Source organism: Pelodiscus sinensis, chromosome 2 (genome assembly GCF_049634645.1).
Source record: "Pelodiscus sinensis isolate JC-2024 chromosome 2, ASM4963464v1, whole genome shotgun sequence".
NCBI classification, from domain to species: Eukaryota; Metazoa; Chordata; order Testudines; family Trionychidae; genus Pelodiscus; species Pelodiscus sinensis.
The window spans coordinates 87,269,135-87,289,139 of NC_134712.1; the positions used below are offsets into that span (position 1 = coordinate 87,269,135).

Here is a 20,005-nt window from a genome sequence, read left to right on the forward strand (position 1 = left end):
AAATTCAAGTGGCCAATGTAGACAGCTGGCAAGTTTTTGCACAAAAGCGGCTGCTTTTGTGCAAAATCTTGCCAATCTAGACACACCCCAAGAGTGCCTTATCCCAGGAGTCCGTCTTGGTTACGACCAGGGATGAAAGTAATTTAAATGTCTTATAGGTACTGTCCTATTGCAACCCGTGTTCTGGGAAAAGGGGCAAGTTGCGATGGGAGTGAGGGTTGCGATAGGACAGTACTGCTACATCACATCAGACCAGACATGTTCGGGTATTCCACTTGACAACAAGCAAATACTGAAACCTGAAGAGGATCTATAATGTAATATATATGTAATTAAAGCAATAACTGTGATTTTCTGTTATTAATGCAGTTTTATTCGCATTGGAGTGTGTGGGGTGTGGAATGGCTTAGGGCAGTAGGCTGAGGATATGTGTGGGCACTGGAGTCAGGGTAGGATGTGGGGGAGGGTGCAGGGCAAGGGAGGAGGGTGAAGGCAGTTCAGAGCAGAAGTTGAGTGTAGGTGTGAGTGCAGGAGACTCAGGGCATGGTGCTGTGTGTGGAGGGGGGCTCAGGGCAAGGGGTACCAGCGGCTCATGGCAGAAGGTTGGGTGTGGGAGACACAGGAGTGGGGCTGGGAGACTTCTGAAGTGGGCACAGTAATCTGGAAAGGTGGAAAGCTCTGGGGTGGACTCTAGGCTCAATGCAGTCAGATCTTGCCGGAGTAGTGCACCAGGGTGGGCAACCTTACTTTCACCTCAGGTTACTGACAATCTTGCTGCCCACTAAGATGAAGGCCACACCTGTGGTCCATTCACTACTCTAGGTTCTCCATAGCTGATTCAGTTGCACCCTTTACTAGGTATGTAAAGAGGGTAATCAGTTAACCAGTTAGCTGGTAAGCGCCGCCTTAGGAGCACGCTTGCCAGGGTAAGGGTGAACCAGCGCCCAGTGCAGGGGAAGCAGCCCCCTCTCCCGGTGCGGCGGGCCGGCCAACCGATCATACAGTTTAGCCGGTTAACATTTTAAACGGGATTTTACATCCCTAACCATTAACTGACACCTGGTGCCACCCCTTTGATTCTGCTGCGGCTGCATTTGCTGTTGCGCAGGGCGGCTGCGGGGGCGCGCAGAGCCCGCCCCAAGGAGCGCACCGCAGGGGCTCCCCGCTGTAGGGGGAGATGAGGAAAATTGCTGTGAGGGCCTTGCTCGCGGGGAGGGATGTCCCGGGCCCGGCGTGCGTGGCAGGTGTCGCGCGAGGCTGGCACAGGGTTTAGGGTCAGACTGAGCCTGGGAGCGGGCCTCGCGCTTCCGGGCACAGGCCGCGGCTACGAGCAGCGCTGCGCAGGCGCGGTTAGGACCGCACGCTCGTTGACCACCTGTGGGAGAGGCCTTGCGGAGTCACGTGGTTGATGGACGACAAAAGGGAATCGCGCGAAGCCAGAGGACGCTGTGGAACTGCAGTCCCGTAATGTCGCGTGCGGAATGGGGGCGTGTCCCTTGGCTTCCGGAGCCTGCGGGGCAATGGAGTGACGTATTCCTGCTGCCCCCGCCCGCGAGGTCTCCTGGGAGTGCGCAAGCCAGGAGCCTGCCCGGTACAGACTGTTCCCGGCTCGTGGCGCTCCGCCCCCTGCCTGCGTCATGGCCCCGCCCCCTCTGAGCCGGTTCTTTCTTTGCCCGGAGTCTAGCGCAGCGCCAGCGCCGCCGGTCGCCATTGGAGCCCGCTCTTGGTCCGATAGCGGAGCCATGAAGATCTGGAGCTCGGAGCACGTGTTCGGGTGAGCGGGCGCGGGGCCTGTGCTTCCAGGCGGGACGGGGACCCCAGCGGGCCGGGAACGCGCTGCCCGGCCGGCCCCGAGCGGCGTCGCTGCCTTTACCGAGCCACATGCCTGTGTGAGCCCGCGGGGGCTCCCGGGCCTCGCTCTGTGAGCCGGGGCTCCCTGACGCCGGGGTGATCGCCGCCCCGGCGCTGTGATAGTCCCACCAGCGCCTGTCGCCCATGGGCCAGGAAGTGCCATGACCCTTAGCTCACCGCTGGGGAAACTGAGGCAGGGAGTGACTCATCCGAGGTCACCCCGCGGCTCAGCGCTGCAACCAGGTGACAGTTCTGTGTACGCGGCGCCACGCAGACCTATAGAGGGGAAAGTGCAAACTGTGACCTACAGTTATTTTGGCACCCTTCTCTTGGCTTATTAGCCTGTGCTGCAGCGCTCTCGCTTCATGGTGTAGGTTGCAGGAAATGTCATGGTTTACGTAGCTCTTTCTAAGAAACTCTCACATTTATGGGATCTGCTATATTTAAAGTTCTAACTCTTTTGTGTGCAAGTCACACTGAATGAGGAATGCCTCTTGCTATTCAAAGGGGATGCAGTTGGTGGCAGTGCAGTATGGAGATTTGTGGGGAAATGATCCTCTAATGGGGAAGTGTTACTAGTTATGCTAGTGTGACCCCCTTGTCTGTAAAAGAGAGTGGCTTTTTCAAAGAAGCTCTTTGAATTAGAGGGGCCACCTGGAAGTTCTGCTGGTATAACTACTTGGTTTATGTACAGAACAGGGCTGAAAGCAGTATGCAAGGTTTCCACATCTGTCTTCTGTTTACCACAGTATGCAGGAAGTGAGACTCCAAAAAGCCAGAGTTTTGAAACTACTATGCTATTTGTCATTAAGGCATAGGCATTCATAAATGACCTTTCACAACATTAGAGCAAAGTCAGATGTAGTTGATTCTTCTAAAAGGTATGAACAGGGCCAGCCCATAACATTTTGGCACCTGAGGCGGGGAGCTCATATGATGCCCCTATCCCCCCTCGCTTGGGCCAAAACTTTGAAAGGTCTCAATTCTGCCTTCTTCCTGTTCTAGTCCTTTCATAGTACTGCTCTGCTACCTACATATGCACCAGCAGCAGACACAATTTTCTACACTCTGGGTCCCAGTAGCGCTCCCCCCCCCCCAGTCTGACACCTGAGGTAACACTTCAGTTCGCCCCATGGTAGGGCCAGCCCTGGGTATGAACAGATTAAAACTAAGCTTCAGGGGGTAGCTGAGTTAGTCTGTTACAGGAAAAAAACAACAAATGGTCTGGTAGCACTTTATAGACTAACAAAACATGTAGCTGGTATCATGAGCTTTCCGGTCATTTGAAGAAGTGGGCTGTGCCCACAAAAGCTCATGATACCATCTGCATGTTTTGTTAGTCTATAAAGTGCTATCAGACCATTTGTTGGGTTTTTTTAGATTAAAACTAAGTTATTGTAATACTTTGTGTATGCCTTTCCCTTTACATTTGAAAGGATAATGCATCTTAAGTAAGCCATGTAATATCTTCAAAAGTTGGCTAACATTCAAAGTGAATAACTAACTTTGTTATATTTCATGGCGTTCTTCATAAAGTGAACCATTTAAATGCAAACAACCCCAAGAACACAGCAAGGTGGGGACTACCCAGCTGACCCCAGGCTCTGTGTGGTGCTCCCACTTTGAAACGCCGCAGGGGAGCCCAGCCTCAGGCTCCTCACAGCATTTCAAAGCTACAGCATCACATGGAGCACGGGGTCAGCGGGGTAGTCCCCAGGCTCCACACAGCGCTTTCACCTAGGGCTGTTGCTACACTTCAAAGGCGGAGGCACCCTACCGATTAATCAAATAGTCGATTACCTGATATTTAACATCCTTACTAGCAACTGTCAAACTCCTAGCATAGGAGGGAGTCCAATGATATTTTAAATATTCTGTGTATATCTACACTGCACTAAATACCTACAATTAGCCCATGTCAGCTGGCTCTGGTTCAGAGGTCTTGGGCTTCAGGGTTATAAAAACTGCAGTGTAGACTCCTCCCCCCATGGATCCCCTGCACCAAGGCCCTATCTCACATGCCTACACTGCATTTTTATAGCTCTGCAACCAAGCCAGTGTCAGCTGACAAGGGCTAACCATGGATTTTAACGGTAGTGTAGACATACCCTCTGTCAATTAGACATGTTCTGTGCCAACCTAGATGGCATGGTATTTTAAACCATATGTAATGCACCTATGTTAAGGACTCCAAAGTTGCTAACACTAGTAAAGCAAGACTAGAGTTTGCAATAATGGGACATTTTTCAATCCCTCTTCAAAACCTAGCTTGTTTTTCACCACCCAGTTCTTCCACAGTTTCTTTTTATCTTATTTCTCTGCTTTAGTCTAACAAAAAAAAAACAAAAAACAACCAAACACAAACACACACACACCAAACAAACAACCCCAAGAACACATGTAACTACAACTGTCATCTGTGAGTTCAGAGTCACATTCTGAATTTACTCTTACCTTCCCATCTCTTAGGCCAGGTCTTCACTACAGGGTAAGGTCAGTACACAATTCCAGCTACATAAAAAACAGCTGGAGTAGATGTATCTTAAGCAGAGTTTTGGCACCATCCTCACAAGGGAGGGGGGAGGTCATTGGAAAAAATGCTTGCATCAACTTCCCTTATTACTCATGAGGAATATCAGCATTCAGTTTAGCAGGTCTTTACTAGATCTGCTACATCGCACACAGAAGATTGATCACCTCAGTGTCCATCTTCCAGCAAGGGGAGATGTGGCCTCAGATTTATCCAAGCTAGATTATAGAGTCTTTGAGGGCAAGGACTGTATCATATTTCTGTACAGTAAGGCTATTATAACTTCACTGACTTTTTGTTTTAAAGTCAAGCTTGTATCTATCAATCTGTGAAATGCTGTTTTGAAATGTGTAAGCCCACACCGCTGTGATTCCTAGCCTGTTATCTATAGACATTTCCCAGTATGACATGCTAGTCATTGATACCCAGGCACTCCCATCCTTTAACTTTTCTACCAATGACACAAAACAGAGGGTTGTGGGGATGTGAATGAGAAAATCCTAGTGCAGACAGCTGTTGTGAGTAGCAAGTCTGTGTACCTCAGCTGTATTTGGCTTTCAGTGGTTGGCATGCTAGTTTAGATGGCACAAAACTGTTAAATCTTGATAAAGATGTGATGGAATATGGTGTTTAGTTAGGAGGATGCTGCAAGGGAAGGGGAAATGTGTTCCTGACACTGTAACTTAGCTAATGTTGTAGCAGGCCTTCTTCATGTGTGAATAGCAAGGGCTGAAGGTAAGGTAGTACTAATCTCTATACCCCTGGAACAGTGGTCACCAACCAGTCGATCGCAGAGGCACTGCCAGTCAATCTCAATGCCATGTTCCCAGACCCAGACAGTACTTCCAAAATTTATTAGCATTACCCAAGTATTTCTTTTAGCCTCTGTCTACTTTGGTAGGGAGTTCTAGTGTTTGTTTACATGTATGGAAAAGTGTTTCCTATTTGTTTTGAATTTTGCCATCTTTTACTTCATTAAATGTCATCTTTTTTAAGACAGACCAAGCGCTTCTGGTTTTCCTAGCTTCTTTGTACTGTCCTAATTTTATGTATTTTTATTTTGTCTCCCCTTATTTGTTTACCTAGAAGGGAATCGATCTTTGTAATCTTTCCATGTAGAAGTTCTGTGCCCCAACTATATTTTAAGTGACATTCTGGGGCCCCCTTTAATTCAGCAGTTTCTTTCTTTGAGGTGAGGTGACCTATACTTCACCCAGTATCCCAGATAAGTATTCACTACTCATTTGAATTTAGATTAATGGTTTTAATAGCATGCATAAATAGTTATAGATACTGTCTCTTCTTTTCTTAGACACCCATGGGATACAGTTATCAAAGCTGCTATGAGAAAATACCCCAATCCCATGAATCCTTGCGTGGTAGGAGTAGATGTGCTAGACAGAAGCCTCGATAACCAGGGAAGATTACATAGTCACAGACTTCTCAGCACAGAGTGGGGACTACCAAATATTGTAAAAGCGGTATGTTTTTATGAGTTTGAATGAGTAACTGACTATGTAATACATTTAAACACTTTGATCTTATGGGGTCTCACTTCTGGAAAAGGTGTTTCCTATAAACTCAGAGTTATAGGAAAGATGTAAAAACATAGCAGCCCATCTCTTGTCATGAACACATTGCAATGTTTCCTGAAATGGTAATCAAATTAGTATCTTCCTGGCCGGCACTGTGTGACTTTGATTGTCTAACACTGAGCTTATTGAGGTCTTGATGTAATGCTGCAATATAAAATTGTAAAAGTAGTAATTTGAAACACACAAAGCTTCTAGTAATTTGTTCTGAAGTTATGTTGAATATTTAAATATTGCCTTTTAGATTTTGGGAACAAGTAGGACTCTGACATACATTAAAGAACATTCAGTGGTAGATCCAGTGGAAAAGAAAATGGAACTCTGCTCCACCAATGTAAGTGAGGTTGGGAAGCTTTTGCTAATGGGTGTAGGGGAATAGAATGCATGCTTATTTGTAACACAAAAGAAAGCTTTGCTTTTAGAAATACACAAGCTTGCACTCATGGCTGTCAAACAAAGACTGCATTTTCTATGTGAACTGGATGGTTTGAAGCTTTTCTAGGTTGCCATTTTTCTAAATAATACTTCCTTTCTCAGTTGCCGCTTTGCATGAGTAGGCAGTTGAAATATTTGTGTGGGTGTAATCTTTTACATCAGGTGAAACCATTTTCTGAGAGCAGAAATAAACCCAGATCTTAGAGAATGAAACATACTGGCCAAATAAATTATTTCACTAAAAAGCAGCAGAAATAATCTGTGAACTAAATTGCAGATCTTTAATCTCTTTGGGTACGTCTACACTACATGCCTCTGTCGGCAGAGGCATGTAGATTTGTTTATTCAGCAACGGTAAATGAAGCCGCGATTTAAATGATCGCGGCTTCATTTATATTTACATGGCTGCCGCGCTGAGCCGACAAACAGCTAATCAGCTGTTTGTCGGCTCACCGCTAGTCTGGACGTTCCCCCTGTCAACATCAAAGCCCTTTGTCGGCAGCCCCGGTAAACCTCATTCCACGAGGAATAACGGGGCTGCCGACAAAGGGCTTTGATGTCGACAGGGGGAACGTCCAGACTAGCGGTGAGCCGACAAATAGCTGATCAGCTGTTTGTCGGCTCAGCGCGGCAGCCATGTAAATGTAAATGAAGCCACGATCATTTAAATCGCGGCTTCATTTACCTTTGCCTACAACCCTAATCTACATGCCTCTGCCAACAGAGGCATGTAGTCTAGACATAGCCTTTGAATTTGCATGATTTGGTAACTGTTGTATTCCAATATCTTTAAAGCCTGTCAAGTTTTAAATGTATGTTCTCAGGAAGAGTCTTTTCTTTTGTACTGTAAATGTAGACTGTAGGGACTTTCCCGAGTACTGGTTTTGTGTGTGATTTGGTAAGGCTGCTTATTTTCCTCAAAAGCCTGAATTAAAAAGCTTGCCCTAGCAAACATGCTGAAGTTCAGACTATGTCCAACATTCATAAATGTCAAAGCTACCAGAACCATGTTGGACAACATGAAAATATAGAGAGACTTGGAGTACGTCTAGACTGCAGAGTTTTTTCCGGGATACAGGAGGTATCTTGGAAAAGCTCTCCTGCATCTAAGAAAAAAAAAATCAGAAAAGCAGATGGTGTGCGTGTGCGTGTGCGTGTGCGTGTGCGTTGGGGGAGCGGGGGGTTGCATCCTTGTAAACCTCATTCTATGAAGAAGAAGGAATGTTCCGAAAAAGGCTCTTTTCCTGACATTTGGCCCATTGTAGGCAGGCCAAATGTTGGAGAAGTCTCTTTCAGAAGAAAAGCAGAAAAAGATACACAAATTACAAACCGCAATTTGCGTATCTTTTTCTAACTTTGTAGTCTAGACTTATTGACAAACCAACTGGTTTGCAAGAGAAGATGACGTGCTTGGTATTGTAGCTGACAAAGTACAGTAATTGTCCTGTTTCTGCTGTTAAGAATAATGGTGCTGCTGAATTGTTGATAGAAGAAACAACAAAGTGGAGAAGACATTGTGGATTTGTGTGTTTTTGTTTTTAAGATTACTCTCACAAATTTGGTGTCAGTTGATGAAAGACTGGTGTACACGCCTCATCCTGAAAACCCAGAAAAGTAAGTTGGAGAGGTGGGGTATGTCTGCATCTTTATGGGAGTATACTGCTTCATTTCTGAAACAATAAGCTTTATTTTCTTTCTTTCATTGCAGGACAGTGCTAACTCAAGAAGCAATTATTACAGTAAAAGGCGTTAGCCTGAGTAGTTACTTAGAAAGTTTAATGGCTAACACAATATCCTCCAATGCTAGAAAGGTATGTTTTGTTGCAATAATTCCTAGCCCCTTTTGCTACTGAATGATATGGTTAAGGCTCAAACTCGCAGTTCTGTGTGAATAGAATTCTCATAGACTTTGTTTGGGGGAGAGGGGAATCAGCAGCAAGCCATGCAGGTTTGGACCCAAAGTGTGTACAATTTTTAACCATTAAATTCTTCTTGTGACATTTACAGGAGCCAGAAGCAAAGGACAATGCTTTTTATTTAACTTTTAAATGCATGCTAACCTGTTTGTAATGTTCCTTTTGTTGGAGACTGTTACCTAAGCCGCTCTTAAACTTCAGGTTACAGTTCAAAAGTTAAAAAGGCTACCAGCAAAGAGAAGTCTATAATGACTGAATGGAAAACCAATTCACAAATTCCGGTACTGCTCATGTTGATTGCAGACTCTTTTTATGCTCAACACAATCTCATTTGTTCTGATTCTTATCTGCCAGTTGTACGCCATCTCTTCACCTATCCAGTTTAGTTTAATACAAACAGTTCTGCACAGAGATTAAATATTCTGGTCTTCTGGGTGAAATGGGAAGGAACCTAGGCAAATTTGTATGCCCCCTGTTGCAAGTAAATTCCCCAATTTGTGTTAATCTGCAAGGCATAGAAAAACGTCTCTCTATCAATCATGCTCAGACACTCCAGGTTGGCTGTAGGAAGTAGTTATTTGTTACTGTTGAGGGCACTCTGTCTTGCTCTCATGCTACTAGAAGTCAACTGAGGATCATACCTGTACCTCTTTATTAGTACCAGCTGGAGGAAGAGGAGCAGACCAAAATGAGTATGATGTGAGAGAAGCACACGACAGACGTAACGATGGGAAGGGCAAAAAGAGAAGGAGGGAGCAGTGAGACAGATGGGAAGGTGAATGAGATGCAGTGCCCACGTGAAGGTGAAAGCTGGCCTGGTGGGGTAGTGGCAGTTCAGATCCAGTCTTACTCACTGGGAGAGCATTGGGGATGCCTTGATTAGCCCAGGAAGTGATATTGCTTCAGTCACTTGATGTCCACTATTGGACTGATGAACATTCAGATTCCTTCCTCCCCTTTCCCTTTCACTCTTAGATCATTTTGACCAAATAGGGTTGAATGTTCCCTTCATCTCTGTTGTGCCTTTCCCCAAGAAAATAGCTATAAGGTCTGTGAAGGGAAAAGCTGGCAAAAATAAAATATGCTAAAGTTAGGGCTTAAATGGATGATCTTCAGGGTTTGGGAAGTTTATTAAAGAGGGGGGAGAGGGAGGAAAAAAGTGACTAGTTGTATTTACTTTGGCTGTTAATTGGTGGCCATAAAGATCCTGCCACTTGACCTTCACAATTCTCTCCTCTTCTTCTGGTGCCACTTAGAGTAATAGGGGTACATGCTATGATCTCACCATCCTAGGACACTCATGACTGCAGTTAAATCTTTGGTTTGCCAGCAGCACTGTTAGGCCTGACCTTCTCTATCTAGAAAGCCACATTAGAAAAGGGTTTGTCCCATACATTACTTAAACATGCGCTTAGCCAAGTGTCATATGATGGAACAGCACCTTTTTGTCATTTCTAGGATAGCTGAGTTCCTTCAGAGATGTTGAATGTGACAGGAATTTGTATGTGCTGTTTCCAGCCCTTTCATTACTAACAAGCAGACATATTTTGAAGAGGGTGGTGACCTCAGAAGCAGAATACTAAATTTCTGTGGTTTCAAAAGTTTGCTTAGGCATGGCAAAGCTTTGCTGGAAAGAGTGTTTTCCTGCTGTATCTTGAAATGCTGAAGTAAATGTTGAATTTTGCTCTGAAAGTTTGACTACAAGCCTGATGCCTGAATACTACAATGATGAATTTTGTGCCATGTGTTAATCTTTTCTGTGTTACTCCAGGGGTGGGATGCTATTGAGTGGATAATTCAAAATTCTGAAAGCGCTCTAAGCTAGCAGTCTATCTCTACATCTGCAGTTTGTACTAACTAGTGGTAACTCCGGCATTCAAAATCTCGGTACAGCATTTCAGCTTTCTAGCAAATGTGCATGGACTGTTGTGATGTGGTGTGTGTGTGTGTGTGTATACATGAGCTTGCATGTGGCTCTATTATAATACAGTTACATGCAGGAATGGCATTATTCTTATAACATTAGAATCGTATGTGGGTTTTTTAACTTTTCAAATGCTTTTCATTTTGTTAATGCTAGAAAGTGCTGCTTTTTTCCACTATGAATTTTGAGAATGAAAGAGTAGGTACAGTTTTCATACTTTATGCTGGACAGCAAACAGTGCTCTACACCTTCCCTTCCATTATATAGTGTAGCTTGATGGTGTCATTCCTGTATTGAAACTACAAATATCCAGTAATAAAATCTTGTAACCTCTTCTTTTTTTTTTTTTTTTTTTTTTTTCCCCCTTCATTCCCACCAATACCACTTTTATTTTGGGGTGTATGTATGACTTGTAAAATCAGCATTTGATGGCTGTGTGCTTTCAAGTTGACTTATTATTCCACTAAATGCGTGAGTGGGATAAACCATTAAGCTTTGTCTTCTCAAAAAACAAACCAAAACCAAAACACCACCCTGGAGTAGCCAGTCTTATCAGTTATCCAAGATATAAAAGCAAATCTTTTATTTGACCCTGATTATTTAAGTATTTGACCCTAATATTGAAAGCATAATGTAGTGCTAACATGTAATGTGCATGCTTGGTTCTGAATGTGCTTGCTTAAGTCCGATATATTTTATAGGACTTGTATAACGTTGTGTTCTATGTAAATACATTTTATATATATATATATATATATATATATATATATATATATATATAAAAAAAACTCCAGTCCTCTGTCAGATTCTGTTTTCTTTTTACTGAGTACTACAAAGGTCTTTAATCTTAAAATCAGTTGTAGATGTGAAGCTTTATTAACTTAGATTCTGCTAGAGAATTGTTCTGAAATTTACCCTGCCAGCATGGTGAATTGATACTAAGTTACATGGATTTAAGCAGTTTTTCCAGAACTGAAGAAAATATCTCACTAATGGGGGGGGGGGGGGAGGAGAGTTTGGGGGAAGAGGGTTGGAAAAACAGACAGACCTGAACAGTCAGTGATCCAAAGTACAACCCTCAGAAGCAATTCTGTAGATCTGAGTCCCACCCAAAGGTGCTAACTTTTTGGCTAGTAAAGGTCTACTTTTGATATTAAACTTTAAACTGTCTTAGTAGTTATATGTTTCCTTTAACTACTTTTATATTAGCATCAGTGTAACTAAGTGGATAGTAACGGAAAAAGCTATTTTTTTGAATCTGAAAAGTTATATGTAGGGTTATTTTAACACCTAACGTGGAGGGAAGGGAGTGTGTTTTTTTTGGTTCCTCTAATCTCTCTGAATATGACAGTTCAGTCAGTTTCACTATTTTGTTATGCATTTATTTTTTATTGCATGTGGTAATCTGCTCTGTTGTAACTCACATGCATGCTTCCCTATACCCTGCGAGAGGAAGTTTGCCAGCAATAGTGCCAGCAAAACAAACTGAAGTGGCAAGTATGTGGACAGAAGAATTGGGCTGGGTGGGAATGGGGAGTTTGGTTTAGTCCTACTCAAAATTATCCTCCTATGTATCTGCAGGAAAAAATACAATTCTTAAATTTTAGACATAAGAGTTTTTCTGACTAAAATAGTCTGTTCTAATTAGCCTAGCCAAACCAAAACTATGTAAGTTGATGTCCCTGTTAACATGACAGTGGCACTATTATAAATGCTAACTTCCAAGCCACTAACATTTCTACAAAAGCAGTGAGGAGTCCCGTGGCACCTTATAGACTAACTGAAGTGTAGGAGCATAAGCTTTCGTGGGCAAAGACCCACTTCGTCAGATGCATGTACTGCATCTACATGCATCTGACGAAGTGGGTCTTTGCCCATGAAAGCTTATGCTCCTACACTTCAGTTAGTCTATAAGGTGCCACGGGACTCCTCACTGCTTTTGCAGATTCAGATATTTAACATTTCTAGGTATTTAAGGCTTTTTTCCCCATGCTTAGTCTTAACTTGGGAATTAAATATTTTTATATTACAGGTTTGTTTAATACTTTTGAGGATGGGAATTGTCTACTAGTATGTTGGTAGATTCTAACAAACACTAACTGCCAACAGTAACAAAGAATAACTCAATATAGCACTTAGACAATGAAGGCCTTTATTTCTAAACATGGCATGTTCTTCCTGGTGATTGACTGAAGATGTCTCTTTCTATTTAATAATCATTTCTCTCTCAATGAGGTTAAATGGAAATAGCGTCTTATACTTATGTAGTCTTTTATGCTTCTAACCTCAAATCTGTCTTTCAAGTTACACTTCCTGAATGTTCTCAAGTGGCTATTTAAATGTACAGGCAGTCCTCGAGTTACGTGGATCCGACGTAAGTTACGAACGGGGATTTTCTTGCCCCGGAGGACTGGAGCGGCGGGACACCTGGTCCCGCTGCCCGCCTCCTCCAGGGCGAGAAAAGCTGCTCCCCGTCTCCCTGGTCTGCTGGGGGAGCCAGCAGACCAGGGAGACGCTGAGCAAAGCGGCGGAGGACCCGGGCCGGACTGCGGTGCTGATCTGGAAGCGCCGCGGTCCAGCCCGGGTCCTCCGCCGCTTTGCTCCGCGTCTCCCTGGTCTGCTGGGGGGGGACGCAGCTAGTGCCCCCCCCCCAGCAGACCAGGGAGACGTGGAGCAAAGCCCGGGGCCTGTGGTAGAGCAGGTGGGGCGCTGCCGGTTGGTCCCGCAGCACCGCTCCTTGGCGCTACTGGACCAACCTGGCAGCACCCCAGCTGCTCTGCCCCAGGCGTCCCCAAGTCAGCGGCCGCTGAAACTGACCAGCGGCTGACTACAGGAAGCCTGAGGCAGAGTTGCTCTGCCCCAGGCTTCCTGGAATCAGCTGCTGATCAGTTTCAGCAGCAGCTGACTTGGGGACGCCTGGGGTTCTTAAGTTGAATCTGTATGTAAGTTGGAACTGGTGTCCAGATTCAGCCGCTGTTGAAACTGATCAGTTTCAGCAGCGGCTGAATCTGGATGCCAGTTCCGACTTACATACAGATTCAACTTAAGAACAAACCTACAGTCCCTATCTTGTACGTAACCCGGAGACTGCCTGTACATCCACTCAAGTACATTATGGTTAGGGAAGAAGAAACAGTGGGATAGGGACCCTTTAAATATCCTGCAGCAAACAGATGCTCTCTTTTTAGGGGTAACACCCTCTTTTTTTTTTCCTGCATCAGTAATACGCCCCAGCTAGTCAACTTGTTTGTAAAGCTAATGACAGAACTACTCCATCACCTAGCATATGCTGTTTTATGTTTTCGGGTGCTCCTTGCTGAGCTGTCTGCCTCAGAGTTTTACTGAAAGATTGTTTTTAGATGTGAGGAATCCTGCCATTTGAGATCTGCTCACTTGAATACTATCCTATATTCTGCACCCTTAAATCACTACTAGTAGTGATTTATCTTCTTACCAGAATGCATTTGTGCATGAAATGAGAACTCTTAATTTAGCTGTTTGATTCATTAAGGTGTATGTGTGATAAAACGAAGAGTTAATGGACAAGAACAAGACAGCATATCCTGTGAAAACCATTGAGCCTCTAGAGGACGCATTTTGAGTTAGTAATGAAAGAGGTTACAGTGAAGTGTTTTTTTTTTTTTTTTTTTAACTTCTCTCCAAAAGGACTTTGAAAGCTTCTGAGACATGCTTTAGGACTAATCCTAATAGCCCAGGTGGGGGAGCACTTGTGCCACAATGTCCCCAAATTAGAGATGTGAAAACCATCTAAAATAGTTAATCTGTTAAGCAATTTAACTGGTTAACTACTGGCTGCAGGTGGCAGGGGCTGCTCTGGTGCTGCTAGCCCACCCTCTGGTTAACCAGTTACCCAGTAAGCATGCCAGTAAGGTTAATGTTTTCTGGGTAACAGGCTTACTGTTTACTTCTACATCCCTGCCACAAATTCATGCATACTGAGTTTCCATCCCATGTATGTTATCTCTCCCTGGGGAAAATTTTTTTTTCTTTCACTGTCCTCTAAATAGCATCAGCTCCTTGGGTCTAGTTTGCCACTCAAATTTTAATTCTTTCATCCCAATCTTTTAACTTTTCAAGATGCTGCTGATTCCCTCATCCCCATGCTCATGTTGTGATACCTGCACCTCTTAGAATGTTGAAAGGGAAATATTTAATAGCATCAATTCTTCCCGCTAATGCTGCTGTGTTTGAGGGGCTTTGTGGCCTTACTTTCCCCTCCCCACTAGACAAAAAGACCAGTGTTTTGCTCTACCTATTTATCTGGGCAAAACTTCTACTCACCCTGGGTAAACAGAATTTTGAAACCCTACACTCCAATACATTTTGATTTAAGGAAATAAATGTTACCCTACCTCTAGGCTAGCAATTTCTTACTTTAAAGTTGTCCTTCACGAGAGCCTATCAAGATGAGCATGTCAGAGTAGTTTCTTACATGAAATCACAAAACCAGGCAGTGCAATTCTATGTGGTCATTTCCAAAAAAGGAACTGCACGTGTATATTTAAGTTTAATTGCACTGACTCACAGCACTTTGCCTCAGAATGATACTGTACTGAGTCATTCTTGAAGCATTCCTGGAATAGGCAAGAACAGGGCAGGATGACAGAACATTTAGTGGAAGTTTTAAAATTTTTGACCATATGCTGAGAATTAACTCATACATGTATGTAGAACTTCATAATACTCTCCTTATAGTCGCTTCTGAACAAATTTTGTTCTTTTGAAGAGTAGAATGTTTGTGTGTCTTTTTTTTTTTTTTTTTTTTTTTTTTTTTTTTTTTTAAACTGTTACTGCTCAGTCTACCTGAATGTCCAACTTGGTTCATCCTGACTCCTCTTCAATAACTAAAATTTGTCCAAACATAATTTTCCTAACAATTCTGTTGCATCAACTGAAGTGTTGGCTTTACTGTGCTAACAGAAAAAGCAAATGGTAAAAATATCTTTTATTTGCTGAAGTAACCAGTGAGTAGATTTGTTGAATTAAAAGGTAATTTTACAAAGGCTTTCTTTCCATAAACACACTTCAGTGTGGCATTAACTTTTTGCACATAAGATGAAATTTATGCAAATGGCAAATACTCTGTTTAATGAAGCTTCAGTGAAAACTTAAAACACCTAAGATAATCCATTTGCATTATTTTTAGAGTAGTCTTGAAGTCTGACAAAGGAAAGATATTGAAGTTTTAATTTTTAAGTGGCCTTGTATCCATTTTGATACTAAATTCCATTGTCTTTTTCTGACAGGGTCGAGATGCACTGGAATGGGTGATTGGCAAACTAAACATAGAGTTTGAGGAACTAACATCATCCACACGGGAGAGCATGAAATCTGGAATGGCAGCAGCATCAGCAGAGAACTGAAACAGCAAAGCACCAAGGAATTGTGACAGAACAACTTTTTATCACAGAACTTTATTTCCTTAGGTCTCTTCTCTACGGCTGATACTCCACAGTCTTTTTTGTATATGTTTTAGGAATGAAGTTATTTTTCTAGATCTCTTTCTAGCCTCCATATCACCTTGTCTGATGAATGAAGACTAATATGAGCTCTCATTTCCCCCACCCCCTTTTTTTATTTAAATAACCCCATGTTATGTAGCTAACTGAAACACAGTCTTTCTGGCAGTTCTTTAAAAATGCCAAAAATGTGCCCTTTTTATAAAGGCGGTAACCAGTAAGGGTCTTCTACTTTATACCATCTGGGTTTTTTGTGCTCATAGGTTTTTTTATAAGTGTGTATTTATTAAGAACCTCTTTAGAGAGCAGCTGCTACCTTTTTGTGAAGGCAGCTGGGTACAAAAGCACTGAACCTATTAGTCTTTGCTACCTAGGTGGAATAGTGAAGAGTAAGTGACACATACTGTAAAGTAACCTGAAGAAATACCTCATCTGAAAAAGCTAGCTCTTGCACGGTGATACTGATTCATGCAGTGTCTGAACATGATACAGATGTGATTTTTGTCATGGCTTGTTGCATCCAGATGTAGTGAGAATGTAGATTTTTAGTTAGACTTTGGGAATAGAATATATTTATTTTTGTAATATTTATTCACCATCTAGTCTTTCTCCTACTTCCCCCCTCTTCTGGAACAGTAGCTGATACCTCTGTGGAAAGCATCGTAAAAATCTTGACTTTTAAATGCAACTTTTAACGAGAGGACTTGAATGAAGAGTATTTTTGTTGCTTCAGATAGAATCACTTTCACAACGGTTAAGTGTTACTTACACCACTAACAGATATCAAATTTAGAATCTGCAGCAAACTTAGATGTGGTGTAAAAGTTTAGGAACACCAAAAAAGATTACAGAATCTGCTTTCACTAGTCCTCTTCCTCCCCCTCTGCCCCAGAGCTTTCTATGAACTTTCAGATGTTCTTTGTGCTTGCCTTTTATTTACATTTTAACTATTTTTGCCACCTTGACATGAATAGTAATCATTTTTAGGCTCATTAAAATATTTCTGGTCCTAGTTCTTCATTGTCTGGGAAAACAAGATTACTAGATTTTTTTTTTTTTTTTTTTTGCAACATCTATAGAGTAGAATATTTGCAGAAAACCACAAATTGGATTGCTTTCTAAAAAGTATGAAATCCAAAATATTTAAAAAGGTACTGGCCTTTCTTTGAAGTGGTTACAGAGATGAGTGTTTGCAAGTAGCACAAACTTCGTTTGCAGCCTTCATCCATTGATACATTTTTGGTATGCCGATGACAATTTTTTTTGTGCATATAAAGGTTAAAGTCTGTTGCAAAGATTTGATTCCTCTTGCAAACAGAACATAAGTGGTTGAAATAATTTTGAATTAAAATTCTAAATATTTTTGAATTGTAAAAAATAAACGCCTGTTTCATAACTTGTTTTGCTTTGGGAGCTTTAAAACACAATGCTAGTTTAGAGGAAACACACCAAACACCTGGCACAATTATTTTACTAGTTGTAGAAACACTAAGCTGTACTGATAGCTACATTTTTCTTTTTTGAAAAGAAAAGCAAGTATGCTTTCATACACAGTAATGGTTTCATTTTTAAAACAAATTTGGTTGAATGATAGGACTTAAATCTAAGCTTTCAAAAATCAAGTCTGTGACATAAGTATTACTTTGTCTTCATATGGACTTCAGGTGTTTCCTTTATGAAACAGACACTTATTCAGAACTAAGGCCTGTGAGTATATTGTCTAAAGGATGACTTGCATCACCTACATTTTAGCTGCAAGTCATTTCATGTCTAAGGGTTACATGGTGCCCTTTCCTGGGGGGAAAATTTGCAGAAAAGTCTAGTTGGGGGAAGTTGTAGTAGTAACATTCTAACACATGCCTGCTATGGGTGATGTTAAATGCCCAGATATGTTTGTGCTGCAATAAAATACCAATGGCTGGCCTGTGCCAGCTGAATCAGGCTCACAGAGCTATAAAACTGTAATATAGACATCCAGGATGTGAAAGTGGGCAAGTCTCACAGTTGGGGCTCCAGTCTGTGCCCTGAAGTCTATAACTCTGAGCCTGATCTTGGATGACAAGGGCAAGCTGGCCCTTGGGTTTTTATTGCAGTGTTAGACATTCCTCCAGATCTGTCAAACTTTTAGCCCCTTGTATTGTGCTTTAATGCTACTGATCCATTGTGCATGATTTATTGTTGCTTTGGGTAGCTTTGAAATCGCCATGCAGGTATTAAAACACAACTGTAACTACTCCAGTAGCATTTGCTACTTAGCACCTTCTGGCCTTATATGTGACTGCTTCTGTTCTACCTCCTTAGGAGCCCTGTAGGACAGCAAGGGGTGCTGCCGCTTGCAGTCCTCATTCAGACACAAATTACAAAATGCAATCCTTGGGTGGATCTTGCCACTAATCTGGGTGCCTCAAACATGCTTCTGTAGAGATATTTTTGGTCACACTCAGGCCCATGTCTGTCCCCATTGTAGCTCCTGAGTTGCTTTCTCCTAACTTCCAAGTGGCCCAGCCCACTCCTCCACTCCATGTCCTCTGACCACAGGTGTCCCCCTCCCCCTGTTCTTCCTGGTCACTAGTTGCTCTGGGCTTTGGCTGACCACCTTTGCCTGGAAGACCATAACTTGATTTGTAGCTACATTGGGTGGGAGGGAAGTTAATCCTACCTGCTTCTTTGCTGTTGTCCCAAGAGAGCTGCTTAAGAGCTTTGGGAATGTCTGCCACTTAATGCCCTATTCTATTGACTAAGGTGACTTGCTCCTGCTTAGTCTGAAAATTATTCAAGTGAGGGAGGGCCCTCTGCTTTAAATCCTTTGCAAAGAAGTCAGTTGCATCCACTCTTTTTTGCTAGGCATAGACTCTTGCACTGTCCTTTCTGGGGTCTAGTATCACTCCGAATGCATGGATCCACCCTTGGGACCACTGAATGGTAATCACACTCTACTTTGTTCTTGTCTGCCTTAACAGCTGTTCATCAGGCAGAGTGTTACTTGGGATTTATCTTAACTTGTGTTGGGAAGCTCATCTTCATGTCAATCATCTGGTTCAAGGTTTTTGCTTTAAGATTTGTCATAACTGTTTTTCTGGGATCCTCTGTTCTCATGAACAGCACTGCTTCAGGTATAGGCATGAGCCTTTGCACAGTCTGCCCTTTCATCCTGTTCCTTTTTCTGGTCATTGCAGTACAGGTAGTCCCCGAGTTACGCGGATTCGACTTGTCGGATCCGCAGTTACGAACGGGGATTTTCTCGCCCCGGAGGACTCGAGCGGCGGGACCAGGCGGCTGAATCTGGATGCCAAGTTCCAACTTACATACAGATTCAACTTAAGAACAAACCTACAGTCCCTATCTTGTACGTAACCCGGGGACTGCCTGTAGTTCTGCAGAGCCTCATGGGGATTTTCACTAGCCAGAGTTGTGTGTGTTCTGTCTTGCACAAGAGTTCCATCAGGATTTGTGGCACTCAAGAAACCCTCTTGCTGCATATGGTGTGGATGGATACAATATATCTTTTCTCACCCTTTGAATAAAAGAGTTCTCCTCTGGATATTTTTGTGTTTAAATCTCACATTTTCATTCTAATCTTGCACTAATGCAATTGTTCTGTAATTGGGACCTTTCACTGGGCTGGTTCCCTCCTATGTGGGGTACTTAAGCCTAATTCCTCAAAAATTGAGCTGAAAAACCCTCCAGCACTAGTGTGGGCTCCAGCACTGCGGAGAGTGACCAGGTGAAAGGTGGGAGGAAAAAGCTTCCGAAGTAGGGCAGAGTTTAAAACAAACTAGGACGACCTAATCTATACAGCACATTTTGGCTTTGGGAGGTGAAGCCAAAAATACCACTGCTGAGCCAAGTGTTCTTTTTCTCATTAAAGGGCAGTAGGTGTAGATTTAGACAGGGAATCCTTTGATATAGCATTATAAGGGTCAAAAGAAAGGATGGCAAAGAATTAAGGGGGTTTGGTTATTTTACTGCTCAGCCTTAACTCTAATAAAGCTATTGTCAATACAGATCTTACCCATGTTCTTATCTTTAAATAAGTAAGATTGGAAGCAAAGGTCTAATGCCATCTCTAAATCCTACCTCAAAGTTCCCCTTTGTTTCTGAATTATCTCAGATGCCAAGGATGTCTCTCCTTAAAGCAGCAGTACTGGCATTAACAGAGAATTTTGGAAATCACAGTTGTAATTTATATTTAATATCCTGTTCTCCATTGTATCTGTGTAACATTCTCTTGTCTGCATTGTACTCTCCCCTACAGACTCCGCTGACTCACTATTGCA

The 20,005-nt window shown here is 42.7% G+C and overlaps 1 protein-coding gene across 2 annotated transcripts; it reads left to right on the forward strand.

The window, feature by feature from the left end:
* Window positions 1-1,449: 1,449 nt before the first annotated feature.
* On the forward strand, window positions 1,450-19,268 carry PRELID3A (PRELI domain containing 3A). 2 transcript variants are annotated; one of them, XM_075921000.1, is made up of 6 exons: window positions 1,450-1,774; window positions 5,694-5,862; window positions 6,218-6,307; window positions 7,952-8,022; window positions 8,117-8,219; window positions 10,096-11,003. In XM_075921000.1, exons 1-6 carry the CDS (start codon window positions 1,638-1,640, stop codon window positions 10,147-10,149), a joined length of 624 nt encoding a protein of 207 aa, XP_075777115.1. In that variant the 5' UTR covers window positions 1,450-1,637; the 3' UTR covers window positions 10,150-11,003. The 2 variants fall into 2 exon arrangements, with proteins under 2 accessions (XP_075777115.1, XP_014426169.2); XM_014570683.2 differs by lacking the exon at window positions 10,096-11,003 and adding an exon at window positions 15,516-19,268 and having other exon boundaries at window positions 1,469-1,774.
* Window positions 19,269-20,005: the final 737 nt, after the last annotated feature.